The sequence below is a fragment of the Takifugu rubripes genome, chromosome 19 (genome assembly GCF_901000725.2).
Source record: "Takifugu rubripes chromosome 19, fTakRub1.2, whole genome shotgun sequence".
Classification (NCBI taxonomy): domain Eukaryota; kingdom Metazoa; phylum Chordata; class Actinopteri; order Tetraodontiformes; family Tetraodontidae; genus Takifugu; species Takifugu rubripes.
This window is the reverse complement of record NC_042303.1, coordinates 7,353,986-7,369,257: the sequence shown is the minus strand read 5'-3', so window position 1 is coordinate 7,369,257 and position 15,272 is coordinate 7,353,986. Positions and strand designations below refer to the sequence as shown.

Below are 15,272 nucleotides of genomic sequence, written 5' to 3'. Positions count from 1 at the left end.
CTCGATGTCCTCTTTAGAAAGCAAGAGCAGTTAATGCAGTAGTATGCTGTGGGTGGGAGATCTTCAGGCTTACAATGTCTTCCACAGGGGAAAAATTTAGAAAAATAGAAAAATAGAAGCATAGTCTTCTATTATGCTGTGAGTGAGTTGTTGTTGTTTTTTTTAACTACATTTATGCAACATGGTACTCTTGTTCAGAATATTCTACACTATCATTCATAAAGAAGCTTTTATAGAAGCGTATTGGTGTAAAAAGAGTTTCTTAGCTTTTATATTTGACATTTCTGGCACAGGCAGAAAGACTCACAGATAGACACACATGCACACACACACACACACAGAATAATTCAAGAATAGGTCTGTAACAGCCAGATAACATGTGCAAATGCAAACTTTTATTGTTTCTCTGGTAACACCATCCATGATATCTGATCTAAAAGCTATGCAAATACTCATGAAAGCCAACATGATGGTGGCAAAGGCCTAAAAACGTGTGTCTTGTGGAAAGTAAAACATATAAAACTGATCTTAAAGCGAAACTCCAAACAACCATGGCAATTTGCATCAAAATACAGAGACGGTGATAAAAACCCAACAAGCCTGCCTGTGACGAACCGACTAAAATACTGTAGTGGTCTGAAAATATACAGAAAAAAAATAGCCTTCAGTCTAAAACTGTTGCACGTATTCTAAGATTATTGCAGCATTAAAGCCATCAAAGCAACAACAATGACAAATATGACTTCATACTTAATAAATCTCCTTCTGTAACAAGACCTTCAGTCAACACAACCATTTTTAATCCCTCCAGTTCATCTTTGGTGGAACTATTTACGTGTGTGGATGAACATTGCAGCGTTAATACACAGACAGCTGAGTATATGTGCGTAAGGCTGCCACGGCGGTATCTGGATGCAAATGTGGGCGGGAGAAGGCATCTGTGTGACAAGCAGCGGTAACACCAGGTCCAAAGATGACATCATCCCGTGATGGTCATCATCGTCTCCAGCAGACGGGATCATTCAGCATCGTCTCTCAGAGTGAACCTGGAACAGACAGAGGAAGCGCAACAGCGGTTTTAAAACTCAGAGGACTCCTGCAGGATTGCCAGCTGTTCCGCTGCTCTTGTCACTGTTGACTCACCAGTCTGTGACACCAGCAACCAGGTTGATCTGAGCCAACTCGATCTGCACCTGAAGAGAGAAGGTGCATATTCACACATGTGGAAAGCACATGTTACAGCATTACCAGATTAGCATTAGCGTGCAGCTACGTGTTGTGCAACGTGTGCAGTGTTGACGGAGGTCAGAGTCCAGACCAACCTGGCCGATGACGTCACGGCTCCTGAATGAGGCCGAGTTGTTCTTCACTGTCACGCTGAGGCGCCTGAATCTGAGCTCGTCCAGAGGCAGGTCATACTCGAACCTAACAGGAGGTGCAAAGGATGGAGAGAAGTGAGACAGTAGGTCACTTAACTGTATAGAAGTGTGGAGCCAGTCCAGATGGCCGATCACCTCTCATTGTACTCGGGGTTCTGGTCTCGCTTCTTCACTGCCGTTTTCTTTTTGGTGGCCTTGTTTTTGTCTGGCAGCAGCATGAGGGAGACGTAGCTGTCCACTGCATCTTTGCTTTGGGGCAGCAGACCTCTGTACACCAGAAAATGCAGCAAGAATACTTAAAATGTTGCTTCTTTTTACCGTATTGGCCCGAATATAAGACGATGTTTTTTTGCGTTGAAACAAGACTGAAAAAGTGGGGGTCGTCTTAATATTCGCGGTCTAGACATTATACCCATTAACAACGCTAGATGGCGCCAGATATATTTGAAGCGAATGTTGAACTTAACGTCCCAGGCCAAAGCGAACCCCTGTCACGAAGAAGAAAAATAAAAATAGCGGTAGCACGAAGAAGAAAAATAAAAAATAGCGGTAAGAAAGAAAAGAGAAGAAAATAAGAGAAGAGATAACAGAAAATAGAGAAATGTAGCGACAATCTGGAGAAAAGTGGGCCGAAGATATAATCATTTGTTTCAGATGTACTGTAATTATTTTCTGTATAAAAATTAAATTTGGTGTTCAAAAAGTCTTTTTTCAAACTTGAGTCTTGAAAAAGAGGGGGTCGTCTTATAATCAGGGTCGTCTTATATTCGGGCCAATACGGGTAGAACATTGTGAAAACCACAATGTCATGCAAATGACGAGGGAGAGCAAACACACCTGCAGGCATGAACGACGACCATCAGCTGTCTCTCTTGCAACGAGTAGGACAGCGTCAACTTCACCTGACCATTCGTGGATCCCCAAATGGGGGCAGCGCAGGGCAGAGTCCCAGCACTGATCAGATCCAACATTTTAGAATCCAGAATCTATGAGAAAGAGAATAAAAACATGTGTCTGGGCTGATGCGATGTTAAACACTGAAGAACATCATTCACTCACCTTAAGTTCAGCCCTCAACAGGACCTGACTCTCAGGTAAAGCTCCGTCCAGATGGAACCACTGGTCCATTACCAGCTGCGGCGCTGCAAGCAGATTCTTAACAGGAAGCACCAGTGATCCCATTGGCTGGTCCCACCCACTGGACAACTGTGACGCAACCAAGAGAGAAAAGATTCAGAGATTGATGTCCAGCTCCCCCGAGTTCATAAATGTAGATGAGCATCCGACCTTCACTATAAGCATCTGAAGTTTCGGATCATGGACCAAAAAGTAGAAAGACTCATTCCACTGAGGACTGGTACTGCGGTCGCACAGCTTCAAAGAAAAGATTACCAGACGTGACGGAGTGATTACAGAATGATTACACCAGCAGTGTCGAAGACTCACTTGAGTTTTGTAGGTGGTTTCACCCAGAACCAGCTCAGCTCCTGCTTTGGGTTCCTTTCCGCTTTTCTTTAACTGTGAAGGACAAGACAGCCATTACATTTTTATTGCGTGAGGAGCCTTTTGTCGATATTTATGAGGTTTTCTTAGCGGGCTTACGGGTAATGAATGTGCTCCCTCTAAATGGATGAAGAGCAGAGCTGCAGCAGGAACAGCTTTGTTCTGAAAAGACTGAAGAGACTGAAGCTGCAACACCTGCAACACAGACAGACAGTCAGACAGACAGACAGACAGACAGACATTTGCTGTGACTGGAGGACGCCCTTCACGCCTGAGCTGGAATCATCATTTTTGGACTGACCTCATCAAGCCTGACTGGATGTGACACAGCGGGAACCCATTCCAGGATCAAGTGAACTTTCCCGGACTTCACATCGTTCAGAGTGTACCACTACAACACAGCCAAGGCAACTGTAGTGAGAACAAAACACCCTCTGTGTTGGGCTTATCAGACAGGATCTGGTGGATTAGCCACTAACCTGATCGGTGTACTGGGATCTGATCACCTCGTTTAACCTAACACTGAACCTGTGAACATGAAAACAACAATCATGCAGACAATCTTACTATGCTAACACCTAGACAGGAATAAATATCATGATTTATATTATACAGGCTCACTTCTGTGTAAAAATGACTATGTCAAGCATCGGATGTATCTTTATGTGTTCATTCTGCCTGGCAGGTGACGCACAGAAGGCTCTAAACTCGTGACCCAAGTCACCACAAGTTACTGATTAGATTTTATGAGCGACAAGAAAAGTGCGACACCCACCTGCCCAGGAAGTCGTCGTTGTCCAAATCCTTGTCGTATGCTTCAAACTTGATCTCGTGGTCCCTGTTGCCCCTCAAAACCAACTGACGCCATTCAAAAAACAAAGAGCAATGCTGGTATGGAATGTTCAACAGGCTGATAAATCTTCACAACACGCTTGAGAACACATCATACCTCATACATCTCATTCCATGTTGGGTTCAGGTTCTCCTTGATAACGTGACTCTTGAATACAGTGCCACCTATGTTGATCTTAACGTAGGGGTCACTCTTGCCTTTCACCATGCCCCCCATCAGGTTATCCTTGGCCACCAGGTTCTGAGCCTCCAGTAGGTGAATCCTCAGCACCCCCTACAGGATGAACACTGAAGCTGTTAAATATGATGAAGTCTTCCATTACAGAAAGAAAACGAAATATATGGGACCACTTTATTAATAGGATAAGTTATTATATTTGGTTATTATAATTTGTTTTTAATTTTCCAGCATCAAACAAGATGGACAATTCAAATATTTGCGAATGTCTGACAAACCAAAGCTAACCAATTCTTCTCAAACAACATTTATAACGAAGATTCCTGAGATGTTTTTAAAAAGGAGGAGTGATGAGATGGAAACATAAAGCTTTTTGGTGATAACCCTCCCTCCCCGTGAAGCCACCCGCTGAACCCACCTCTTTCCCAAACTCCAGCCCGGGAGCTGTGTGCTGTGGCAGAACTTCACCAGCTGCGCGGACGTCTGGGACTTCAGCCGGGCCTACTGTCTCGGCGGGAAGACCCATCACTGTGGCGTGGGCGAGGTCGCCCATATCAGCACTAAACACAAACAGTGTTTGAAACCATCGCCAAGTTTTCTTTAAGATCTTTTTGTTTTATTGACATTTTGTGGGTTTCGTGGCTTAAATTTCCAAAAAGGAGGCAAAACTCACTCTTCTGTCATTTCCTCCAGATCCTCTTCTCTTCCTGCCTCTGTCTGTGCAGGATGCTCATCCGCGGGTTTTATTTCTTCCAACAGCTGAGCAAATGCGGGTGAACGTTAGGAACAGAGACTGAAGACTGATGTGACCATAAAAGCTGGACTCACTGGAGCTGGAGCTGCAGGTGCACTCGGTACAAGGTGAGTGCCTGCAGGTTCAGCAGGAGTATAGTCGTCTGTGGCGTCGTCTTCCGCTGCTCTGAATAATACGAAAAACACACATCTTACATGTTGAAACTTGCACTAGTTTGCACTTTATTATCAAATTAGCCCCTTACTCTTGTGATGGCAGCTCTGATTTGTCCTCACTGGGTGTTTTGAAAGTGTGGTCAGTGGAAAACAGCACCTCTTCTTCTTTTGAAGCAGTCACGGCGGGCTGTGGAGCCTCAATCATCATCGAGTTCAGGATCTGTAAACATTCAGAGCGTGTTGCTTATGCTGTGATGCATTGCAATGCATTACATTACAATAACTGTCCTCTTACCTTGAGTTCAGCCCTCAGGAGGATCTTACTGTCAGGTAAAGCTCCATCCAGGGGCATCCATTCATCCAGGACCAGCTGTGGTTGGGAGAGCAGCTGTCTCACGGGGAGTACAAGAGATCCCATCGGCTGGTCCCATGCGCTCGAAAGCTACACAGGTAAAGAACACATTAAAGATGAGAAGGGCAAAGGTGTTTGTGGCATCGGCAGCAGTGGACACTAAAAAACGAACAGCACTGACTTTCACGATCAGCATCTCCTGTCTGGGGTCATGAACCACGAAGTAGAACGCCTCACTCCACTGAGGTGATCGAGATCGATCACACACCTTTAAAGAAAACACAAGGTGTGAGTGATGGGTCACTGACCTTAAATATTCCTAGATACTAGATATCTTTCCATGCGGTATAGTTCAGATTTATGTCATTCTAAATACCGCCTATGGGGGCGCCAAAATACAACTTTTCACATTTTGAACGCTCAAAAAAATACAGCTATTTGAATATGGTCATGAGAGTAGCTCAAACAGCCCGCAGTATTTAAATAAACATAATAGAGATTGTTTTATCATTTTGAGGAAAAGGCTTGTAGAATCTGCCATGCCTTGGTTTTGAAGGTGGCGTTACCACACACAAGCTCAGCTCCAGCCTTGGGTTCCTTCCCACTTTTCTTGAGCTGGACAAATAAAATCAGAGAAAATATGAATCCATAATACAATTAAGGTGTGACCTGGAGTTCCCTTTCTTTAAAAATGGAAGTAAGTGAATAATATAACTTCAACATCATGGATATACAGCAACATTTTTCCAGAAACAAGAAGGAAGCTTGACTTTGTCATCACTCATTTATAACTGTGACTACACCCGTGTCTCAGAGTAACAAATTACTCAGAACTCACGGGCAACAAGTTTGCTCGGTCCACCAAGACGAAGAGGAGGGCCGCAGCAGGAACGGTCTTGTTGTGGTAAGATTGATGGGACTGCATCTGCATCACTTGATCCAGGGTGGCACCATGGGAGACTGTCTGTACCCACTCCATTATCAGGCGCACACGTCCGGACTTCACGTCATTCAGAGTGTACCACTAAACCAGAGACGCACACTTATCGAATTAAAGTCTGATTACGCCACAGACATCCAATAAGTTATGAAATACTAACCTGGTCTGTGTACTGGGAATTGATGATATCTCCCACACTGATATTGACCCTGTCGTGTTGAAAACACAGCAGGTCAGGTGAACATAATGATAAGCCAATTAAGCCTCCAGATGCTGCACCGATAGAGAACTTTATTACCTGCCCAGGAAGTCATCTTTGTCCATATCTTTGTCAAAAAGCTCTACTTTCACTTGCTCCTGTTCTGATTCAGGTTTCAGCACCACCTAATGAAAAGGTTCAACTCATTAAAAAACAAGGTTTTACCCTGTTTGAACTGACTGATGCTTTCTTACACACCTCATACATCTCATTCCATACTGGGTTGAGGTTCTCTTTGATCACGTTACTCTTGAACGTAAACTCTCCAACACTGATTTTTGCATAGGGGTCACTTTTTCCTTTCACCATGCCACCCATCATGTTGTCTTTAGCAATCAGACTTTGGGCCTCCAACAGGATGATTCTCAACAGTCCCTGTGAACAAAGAGAAGTACATACATAAGTCTGTTAGTATAACGCCCTTCGACAGTCACCTACTGTGTAACCTTACCTCGCCGGCAAAGCTGGGTTTTGGTGACGTGTGTGGAGGCTGAACTACAGCAGGGGTTGGCACCTCCTCAACTGTCTCCTCCATCACGGCTGGTGTCATTTCCTTTATGTCCAGATTGGCAGGTGAGATCTCTGAAGATACCAGAGTCTCCACCGGAGGGATGCTCGCTGCAGCTGACCTGAAAGCAAAAGAATCGGAGTTGATGGAACGGAGGAAAAACGCAAAGTTAGGGCACTGTTGAATAGATCCCACCTGTGCACCGTGTCTGTCTCCTGTTTTTGCGGAGCAGGGGAGGGCTGGGATGCAGATGTGGCCTTAGCCTTATCGGCAGTGACTGGACATTTACTGGGGATCAGCATCTGCAGTTGTGTTGAAATCACCATTAGTCCAGTTTGTTAATGCGATTTTGTCGCTGTGGTGACTGATATAATCAAAGATGGATGAGTAAAGGATTACAATACTGACTAAAATGGCCAAATGGCTAAAGAAGAGGTGGAATCAAACAGTGAATGATACCGAGACAGGTGAAAAAGAAAGAATCAGAGAGTAGCACAGCAAGAAACTAAGTACATGTAATTGGGTAAAAAAGAGAAATATGAGCAGTAGCACCTTGAGTTCAGCCCTCAGAAGAATCTGACTCTCAGGTGAAGCTCCATCCAGATTGAGCCACTGGTCCAGGATCAGCTCTGGTTCAGAGAGCAGCTGCTTAACAGGCACCACCAAAGAACCGATAGGCAGTGCCCAGCTGTGGGAGAGCTGGAGAACCATAGCGCAGACGTATATTTACTCTGCTGTGTACACATGGCTGAAGTGTTCCAGTATGACCAACAGATGAAAACAGCATACCTTAACAACTAGAATGTCCTCTTTGGGGTCTTGAACTAGGAAACAGAAAGCCTCATTCCACTGAGGGGAAGTGGTCCGATCACTCACCTTCAGAACGAAAAAATTGATTTAACTTCAACAATACAAATGATCCCTTTCACACTGCTTTGATGTCTTACTGTAGTTTTCTGGGACAGTTTTCCGAGAGTAACCTCGGCTCCCACTTTTGGTTCCTTGCCACTCTTCTTAAGCTTTGAGCACAGAAGCAGATAATAAGTAAATGTGCAGCAGACATGAACTGCTTGTTTCATTAAGGTCACGTGTGAAGACTCACCGGTAGGTCGTTTGCTTGCTCAACCAAGACAAACAGTAAGGCTGCAGACGGAACTGCCTTGTTTTGGAAGGACTGTCTGGAATGGAACTGAAGAACCTAAGGACACAGAACAGAAACGATCGATTAAATCATTTGCAACAGATTTGTCTCTGTCTAATTCGGAAAATACCAACCTGATCTAAAGACCGTGCTTCAGAAGCTGTTGGAACCCACTCCAGTGTCAGGTGAACTCGACCAGACTTCACATCATTGAGGGAGAACCACTAAGAACAAATAAAGACACAGACTTTTCACCTTATTCTGAATTTCTTTCGTCTGGTGATGAATGTCTGTTATTCCATCACATGTCTTTGGGTATTCTTGTGCACAAAGGCCCCACCTGATCAGTGTACTGAGAGTCGATGATGTCTTTCAGACCGATCTTCAGCCTGTATTTTAGGACACGTGAGAATAGATTTCATCTTTGATACCTTGTTGAATTGAATAATCCCAGTTAATGCTTTGTAATTGTACCTGCCCATGAAATCGTCCTTCATGTCCATGTCATAATCAAACACCTCCAGGTGTAGCTCCTGGCCAGGCAGCTGGGTAAGAATCACCTATGAGGGACACAAACACCAACAGGTCAGAGAACTATAAAACTATTGCGAATCGCTACAAATGTTGTTATTTACCTCATACATTTCATTCCATGTGGGGTTAAGATTACCCTTGACAACCTGACTGGTAAATGTTTCACCCCCGACATTGATCTTCACATAGGGGTCACTCTTGCCTTTCACCATGCCCCCCATGAGGTTATCTTTGGGAATTAGATTCTGCCCTGCCAACAGATGAATTCGAAGCAGTCCCTGAAAAACAAAGGCAGACACTCATGCTAAGAATGCTCCAAAGGAACCTCTCAGGTTGCATCATTTTCAGGTATCCTATATTACCTCTGTGGCAAAGCTAGGATGAGGGGAGGTTTGGTGGGGCAGCTCTTTAGACAGTCCCGCCTCCAGATTAGATGCTGTGTTAGAAGAAATACGTTCCTCATCTAACCACAGAACCTGTGTTATAATAGAAAAAGACACCGTGAAGCCTCTTATCTTGACTACTCAGGAATGTTCTATTGGTTTTACTGCATTTATCAGGACCCTGCCGGCCTTATTAGCAGGATTAAAGCATGTGTATTGCTGCCATTTACCCTGAGAACCGCCTTAATATAAATGCGACTGGCTGATCCAGCCTTGTCCAACTGGAACCACTGGTCCAGAGAAAGGTCAGGTGTGGACAGCAGACGGGACAAAGGGATGGTCAGACTGCCGAGCGCCTGCACACGGTCCGCATCCTTGACCTGGTCAGTTCAAAATGAAGACAAGCAACATCCCATTAGGCTCTTGGGACACCATCTACAGCGTTTTATGCTGAGAAGCTCCTTTTGGAGAAGTCACCTGGATGTCGATGTCCTGTTTGTGAGGATCTTGGATAAAGAAGGTAAATGCTTCCTCCCACTCTGGACTAGTGGTGGTGTAACAAATCTAAAAGAAATTAAAAAAAATTAAAAGAAAATAATGAACAATAAGGCATCATACATATAGACTTTAGCTAAACGTATGACTTAGCTATACCTTGCTCTCTCTCTTAGTGTCCTGCACAGACAAGTGCACAATGGGATTAGGCTCTTGATTTCCTTTCTTCATCTAAAAAATAGAAGAAAAAAATGCATTTATGAAGGAGCATTTTTAGGTTACAAGGAGGGTAAGAGAATGATGTAACACAGTATAAATTATTACTTCAATAGAAAATAATTGGCAATATATACGAACAATCAGTCAGACTTTATGGCACTATTTATGGACATAAAATGTAGCACAGTGCTTTACACCAAACAATCAAACAAAACAAAGCAAGAACAATAACATTCTGTACCCAAAGGAAGACAACAAAAAGTCCTTAAATCGAGCACATGTGGTTAATGTGAGTAACAGTGTGTAATGTTACCATAGCAACAGCACAAATAACACGTGCCTCATACCACACCACTTATTCAGGAAGTCAAAACTCAGATTAAAGTGATAAAAATGGTCATTTTTTTGCACACCAGTTTGTGTGCGACAAATAAATTTAGATGTAAATTTGTTCATTTAAAGTGGATAAAGTTAACCTCCCCATGGCACGATTGGGCCGGGGGCCAGGATGCCTGTTTTGCGGCTTGGCAGACAGGTGGCATTTAAAGCTGTTGCTCAGCTTAACCACAGACACAGAAAGCAGCACTCAGCCCAGCACGAATGTGGGCACGGCGGGTAGAAGTATGACTCACAGGAAGTTCCTCAGCCTTGTCCAGATACACAACCAAGATGGCTGAAGAAGGTGGATCCCCAGCATTGCTGGTAATGCTTTCGTTTCTCTTCAGGACCTGGATGAGAACGACCGAGACATTAGAGTGAGAGCGAGCTGGACGGTTGAGAAATGTGTGCTGAGTTCTTCGAACCTGCTCCAGCCGCTCGGTGCTGGGCAGCAGGGACAGCCACTCCAGTCGGAAATGAACCCGTCCTGACTCGGTGTCTTTCAAAGCGAACCACTGTGGAGACAGCAGCTGTCAATACTGCATATGCTGCACACACTGGCACTGAGAACTTCTACTTACATCATCAACAACGATGGATTTCTTCACAATTCCCAGGTCTAAGGTGGTCCTACAATGGGCAGTAGAAGACAAAGTTCAATAAAATCATTCATCTTGATTTATGGATAAAGGCTCATATAAAAGCAGAGGCTTTAACTTGTGTTTTAATAACTGGGTACGTTTGCACCTGTCCGTGAAGGATGACAAATGAAACACAATGATACAACTTTGGACACATGAAGTCGCATGCATTATGTACCTGCCCAGGAAATCATCCTGGTCTGTGTCTTTGTCATAAACCTCCACCTCCAGCTCCTGACCAGGAACTTCATGGACAATGACCTGACACCAGACACACACAAGGACATGAAAACTGACAGGGATGTGGGAGGACGCTGGCAGTGGCCTCATGTCGACAGGAATGGGCATTTCTATTGCTACGATCTATTTGATCAGACTAAGAAAAACAAAATGGAATGAAGATGGTTGCCTTCCTTCACCTGGAACAGCCGGAACAAAACCACCTCTCACCTCGTACGTCTCGTTCCACTTGGGAGAGTCGGTGTTGTCCATATGTTTGGAGGTGAAATGCTGAGGGCCGACCCTTGTTATGGCATAAGGGTCAGACAAGCCGGCCATCACCCCTTTCACATAGCTGTCCTTAGCTTCCAGGTTCTGTGCCTCCAGCAGGTAGATCCGCACCACTCCCTGTACAAGAAAAGACTCGATGTATTCGAACTGCAGGGGGTCAAAATGTACCACAGTACTGGTATCGCAGGTGGTACCCTGGGCAGAGGAGAGCGCAACTGGGCCAAATGCAGACCCTGGACCAGGGGGACAACTAGGCGATTTGGCAACACCAAGCAGGAGGCAATGGCATCCATAATCATGCTGTCAGACATAACACTAAGACAAAGAGGAAATGGTTATACATGGTTCTCAAGTTATTTCTATTTATAGGCTTGAAAATCCAACAAAGGATGTCTCCAGCATGACTCACTTAAGTCCAGGAATATCCAACAAATTAGTCAACCCAGTCCAATTGATGTCCAGTCGCTGGGAAAGAGAGGAAACAGTATGAGAAATCAATAGCATGGAAGGCAAGGGTGCCTATATTGGGATGTGGGATATTGATGGGAATGTAAGGACGAGCAGAGGTGAGAGCTGAGGGACGCACAGGCCGCTTGATGAAAAACATGCTGACTGCCCCGGCTATTGGCACATCTCCGATCAGAGGCTCCAGAATCACCCGCATCATCCCATGAAGCTGGAGACAGAAAAGGATGGAACGTTCGTGAGAACTGGAGGCTCTCAGATGGTCAGAAGCCGTCTTGCCTCAACACACCTGTATTCCTTTGACTCCAGCTTTGCAGAAGTACCTCTTCACCTCCACGTTGATCTCCACGTTGCCGACATAGCTGGACGAAGGCGGAAGAAAACGGTCAAAAGCAGTGATACAGAGATGGGTTCACATCTAAAAGCTCACAACTGAAGCTTCACCTGATGTACAGATCTAACAGGACTTGTCCTTTGTCATTCTCTGTGTGTGCCTTGATCCCAACAACCTTCATGGCCTTCATGAAACAGGCAGAATAGATACCGATTAGGCAACATGCGCTGCATTTGTATGGAGGATAAGGTTAATATATCAAGAGCAGCACCTTGTCTCCCATGTCCACTTTTGTGAAGCCAAATGTTTGGAGGTGGGTGCTGGAGGCTCTGATGGAAGGAGCGATGGTTTCCATCAGCAGCTTCTCCAAGTACTGGCCAACAAACGGCCACACCTGCTGCAGCACCTAAAGGAGAAACCTTTATATTATTAACTAGTAATAAACAACTCATGCTGCCAGCTTCAACTTGATTTATTGCATTCTAGATGAATATCCTGACCACACTGTTTGTCTAATGCTTTGGCATCCAGAAAGCAATAACTGAAGAATGACAGCAACAACTGCTGCCAGCTGAGTCTCTACAGCTGCTGTCCAGCTACTTTAGATCCTCGGAGAATCCTGCGCCTTCATGTGCTTAATTTAATATGAAATCTGTTGTATAAACATGCAAAGATTTCATTTGCTCCAAAAGCAGAAGCACTGTTTTCTCGCATGCCGGAGCAAATGCGGAAAGAAACAGAGCTGGTTTACAGTCGGAAATAAGTGCAGGGTGAGTCATCAGCCTCCTCTTATTCAGGATGAAACCCGAACAAGGAGGGAATCTGATGACCTCCCCCTCCAGGAGCCCATCTCAAATCTCTGCTTTGTCTGACTTTCTGCAGCTTGGATCTCGTGGTCCTGGTTGGATGCAATGCTTTTATTCCTCTGTATCTTTTACAACAACAGCCTTGCTGTCTTTGGAACAGAATGAGAAATCTGAGGGAGGGGCAGATGACGACAGTTTTTTTTTAGTCCAGGAGCCTGTGCAGCTCCTCCCCGCTACTGTGAGCTAGGCAGCAATGAAATGGAAATGTTTAGTGGGCTGTCTGGCGCTGGGCCTGTTCCCTGCAGCACAGACAATGTGGCTGCTCCACCAGCGGGGGTGTGGCCTTTTTATGCAACATGGCAGCGATAGCAGCAGCGCTACCTTCTCTGCTAACACACGCTATACATGGAGCAAGCTTTAATACACAAAAATCCACACAAAAGCTGGAAGTCAGGCCAGACAAACAGATGTGTGCGCTTGCTACTTAATGAACATGGAAAAACTAGAGCCGTTGTGTAAGATAAGGAGAAGTCCAGGTGTGGTTTTACCTTATTCAGCCACTCAACCTTCTCCACATCTGGGAAATTCACCTAAAGGAAAGAAAAACAAAGTTAAACTGTAGTCAGAGGCTAATAAATACAAGGTAGGGGACGATCTGATGCAAGACTACTAATGTATTCAAAACAACAGGGTAAGAAAAGTCTTATGCAGCAAATAGATCAATACTTATGTAATGTTTAAACTAAATACCATAATGGTACATTCAATGTATTATTATTTGAATTAAAACTTTAGCGTTCTAAGCCTGTATTCCTGCATATTTGGGAGTGGCATCGTATCACCGTGGCAAAGATCCCTTAGAAATCCTACAGTCACGCTGAATGGTTATGCAAGCAATCATTGCAATGACTTAGTGATAAATTTAAAAAAAGTATATCCACGGGAACAGGGTGTGGCAAAGGATTCCAAGTCAAAACAGTCCCATGTGGGAGCATGTCTATTTTGGAAGAGTCACAGGGTGCAAATTAAAAACAACCTTTTACACATTTTCCCCATTGTAATTTGGTTAGAGGAAGAAAACATGCATTATTGTCATGCACTCGGAATTGCCCTTAAGTGCTTAGGCAAGTTTGATCTTGATGTTTTGCAACTCCTTTAGCGGAGATAAAGCTGCAGCAACAATATCTGCAAACAACATTGTACGTCAGACATTAACACAACTGTATTTCAAAACATAAAACTGGCATAAAATCTATACCTTTGCATCCTTTATAACAAGAGGGAGAGACGTTTGAAGTAGAAATAGGCATTGAATTCTCGGACATTGAAGCTTATAAGAGGACCATATTGAAGGCACCACAGTTAAAACATAACTGACTGGAGCATTGATTTTAGGCTCTTTATTTTGGCTATAACCACATTAGACTCCACGGGCTCTACCTGTTTACCATGAGGGTTACTCTGACTTTTTATCGCGTTGATCAGGACAGTGCAAGAAGGTAAATCTGCAGCTTTTCCACAGTTGGGGGTTCATTTCTCACCCAGGCTGGCAGCTCTCGCTTGATTCGGGACATTTGCCTGGACGTGCACTCATCCTCGTCGTCCAGAAACTCTATGGCTGACTTCAGACGAGCCTCTTTGGCTTCTCGGGCGTGTTTCCAGCCTGTGTAGACCATCATGCCGCACACCAGCAGACTGGTGCTGACACGGTAGTAACCTGCCAGGTAGACGGGCAGCAGAGCTCCCAGACATTTGCCAAAGGTCCAGAGGACAGCGACGGCGCTTATTCCCTTTGGCTTTGGAGCTTCTGTCTGCGCAGCCGTCTGTACACTTTTCTCGGTGTCATTTGTGCCGGAACAATCGGCGGTGTCCGTCCCGATCGCTTCGGATTTGTCGTTTTCCATGGTGGCCATCAGAAACTCTTACCATTGACGTGGAAACACGCAGTTCACTACTCACGTTCGGGAATAACCAATCGCGGTGACTGCTGGTCTCAGGCTTGGCTCCTCATTTAGGGCTACAAAATGTGTTTTGTTAGAGTCGCGGGACTTTTTTCTTGGTAAAATCTTGCAAATGAAGAAGACGACAGTTCTGCTCTTCACCAAGTCCCGTTATCTGATGAGGACACGCCCATCGAGTGACGTATAAAGCATCCGACTCTTGTGGATTGCGACGGAAAAAATCACGAATAAACTGCCGAAGTGTGCAAACCACCACTTAAAATGCATGCCATCCGAAGATCACAGAATAAATCTCTATTAATTACTTTAGCAATGGTCATTGGCGGATCCATTTAGTGCCCCAGTTGGTTTTAAAACAGTAGCCTGCTCTTCTCCCAAATCCGATGTAAACATACAAACCCGGGACATGCCTGCAAGTGATTATGACAAAATGCAGTTCCTGTTTGAAGACACACGAGGATGTAGAACTAATGACGAAAAAAAAAGTTTACATAAAGGGCTCCACCCAAACAACTCAAGCTAGGA

The 15,272-nt window shown here is 44.6% G+C and overlaps 1 protein-coding gene across 1 annotated transcript; it reads right to left on the bottom strand.

Moving 5' to 3' along the window:
- Positions 1 to 373: 373 nt before the first annotated feature.
- On the bottom strand, positions 374 to 15,213 carry esyt1b (extended synaptotagmin-like protein 1b). The gene is made up of 51 exons (XM_011613739.2): positions 14,328 to 15,213; positions 13,335 to 13,376; positions 12,252 to 12,386; positions 12,091 to 12,164; positions 11,936 to 12,008; positions 11,768 to 11,857; positions 11,591 to 11,646; positions 11,376 to 11,496; positions 11,122 to 11,298; positions 10,850 to 10,932; positions 10,612 to 10,660; positions 10,456 to 10,545; positions 10,285 to 10,380; positions 9,593 to 9,664; positions 9,416 to 9,502; positions 9,169 to 9,318; positions 8,918 to 9,031; positions 8,657 to 8,833; positions 8,496 to 8,581; positions 8,362 to 8,410; positions 8,156 to 8,245; positions 7,983 to 8,078; positions 7,828 to 7,899; positions 7,670 to 7,756; positions 7,433 to 7,579; positions 7,076 to 7,182; positions 6,824 to 7,001; positions 6,571 to 6,747; positions 6,412 to 6,497; positions 6,274 to 6,322; positions 6,012 to 6,197; positions 5,717 to 5,788; positions 5,355 to 5,441; positions 5,117 to 5,263; positions 4,911 to 5,041; positions 4,741 to 4,831; positions 4,586 to 4,671; positions 4,331 to 4,472; positions 3,832 to 4,008; positions 3,658 to 3,740; positions 3,362 to 3,410; positions 3,184 to 3,273; positions 2,982 to 3,077; positions 2,826 to 2,897; positions 2,667 to 2,753; positions 2,439 to 2,585; positions 2,217 to 2,365; positions 1,515 to 1,646; positions 1,323 to 1,425; positions 1,144 to 1,193; positions 374 to 1,046 (listed from the first exon to the last, which is right to left on the bottom strand). The coding sequence occupies exons 1-51, from the start codon at positions 14,697 to 14,699 to the stop codon at positions 1,019 to 1,021; spliced, it is 5,487 nt and encodes a 1,828-aa protein (XP_011612041.2). The 5' UTR covers positions 14,700 to 15,213; the 3' UTR covers positions 374 to 1,018.
- Between the last annotated feature and the right edge of the window lie 59 nt (positions 15,214 to 15,272).

Coding starts and splice junctions, on each gene's coding strand:
- esyt1b (XM_011613739.2), bottom strand. CDS start 14,699: ATGGCCACCATGGAAAACGACAAATCCGAAGCGATCGGGACGGACACC. Junction 5,042..5,116: donor TCCTGAGGGCTGAACTCAAG/GTAAGAGGACAG, acceptor GAATGTTTACAG/ATCCTGAACTCGATGATGAT. Junction 2,586..2,666: donor TTCAGATGCTTATAGTGAAG/GTCGGATGCTCA, acceptor GTTGCGTCACAG/TTGTCCAGTGGGTGGGACCA.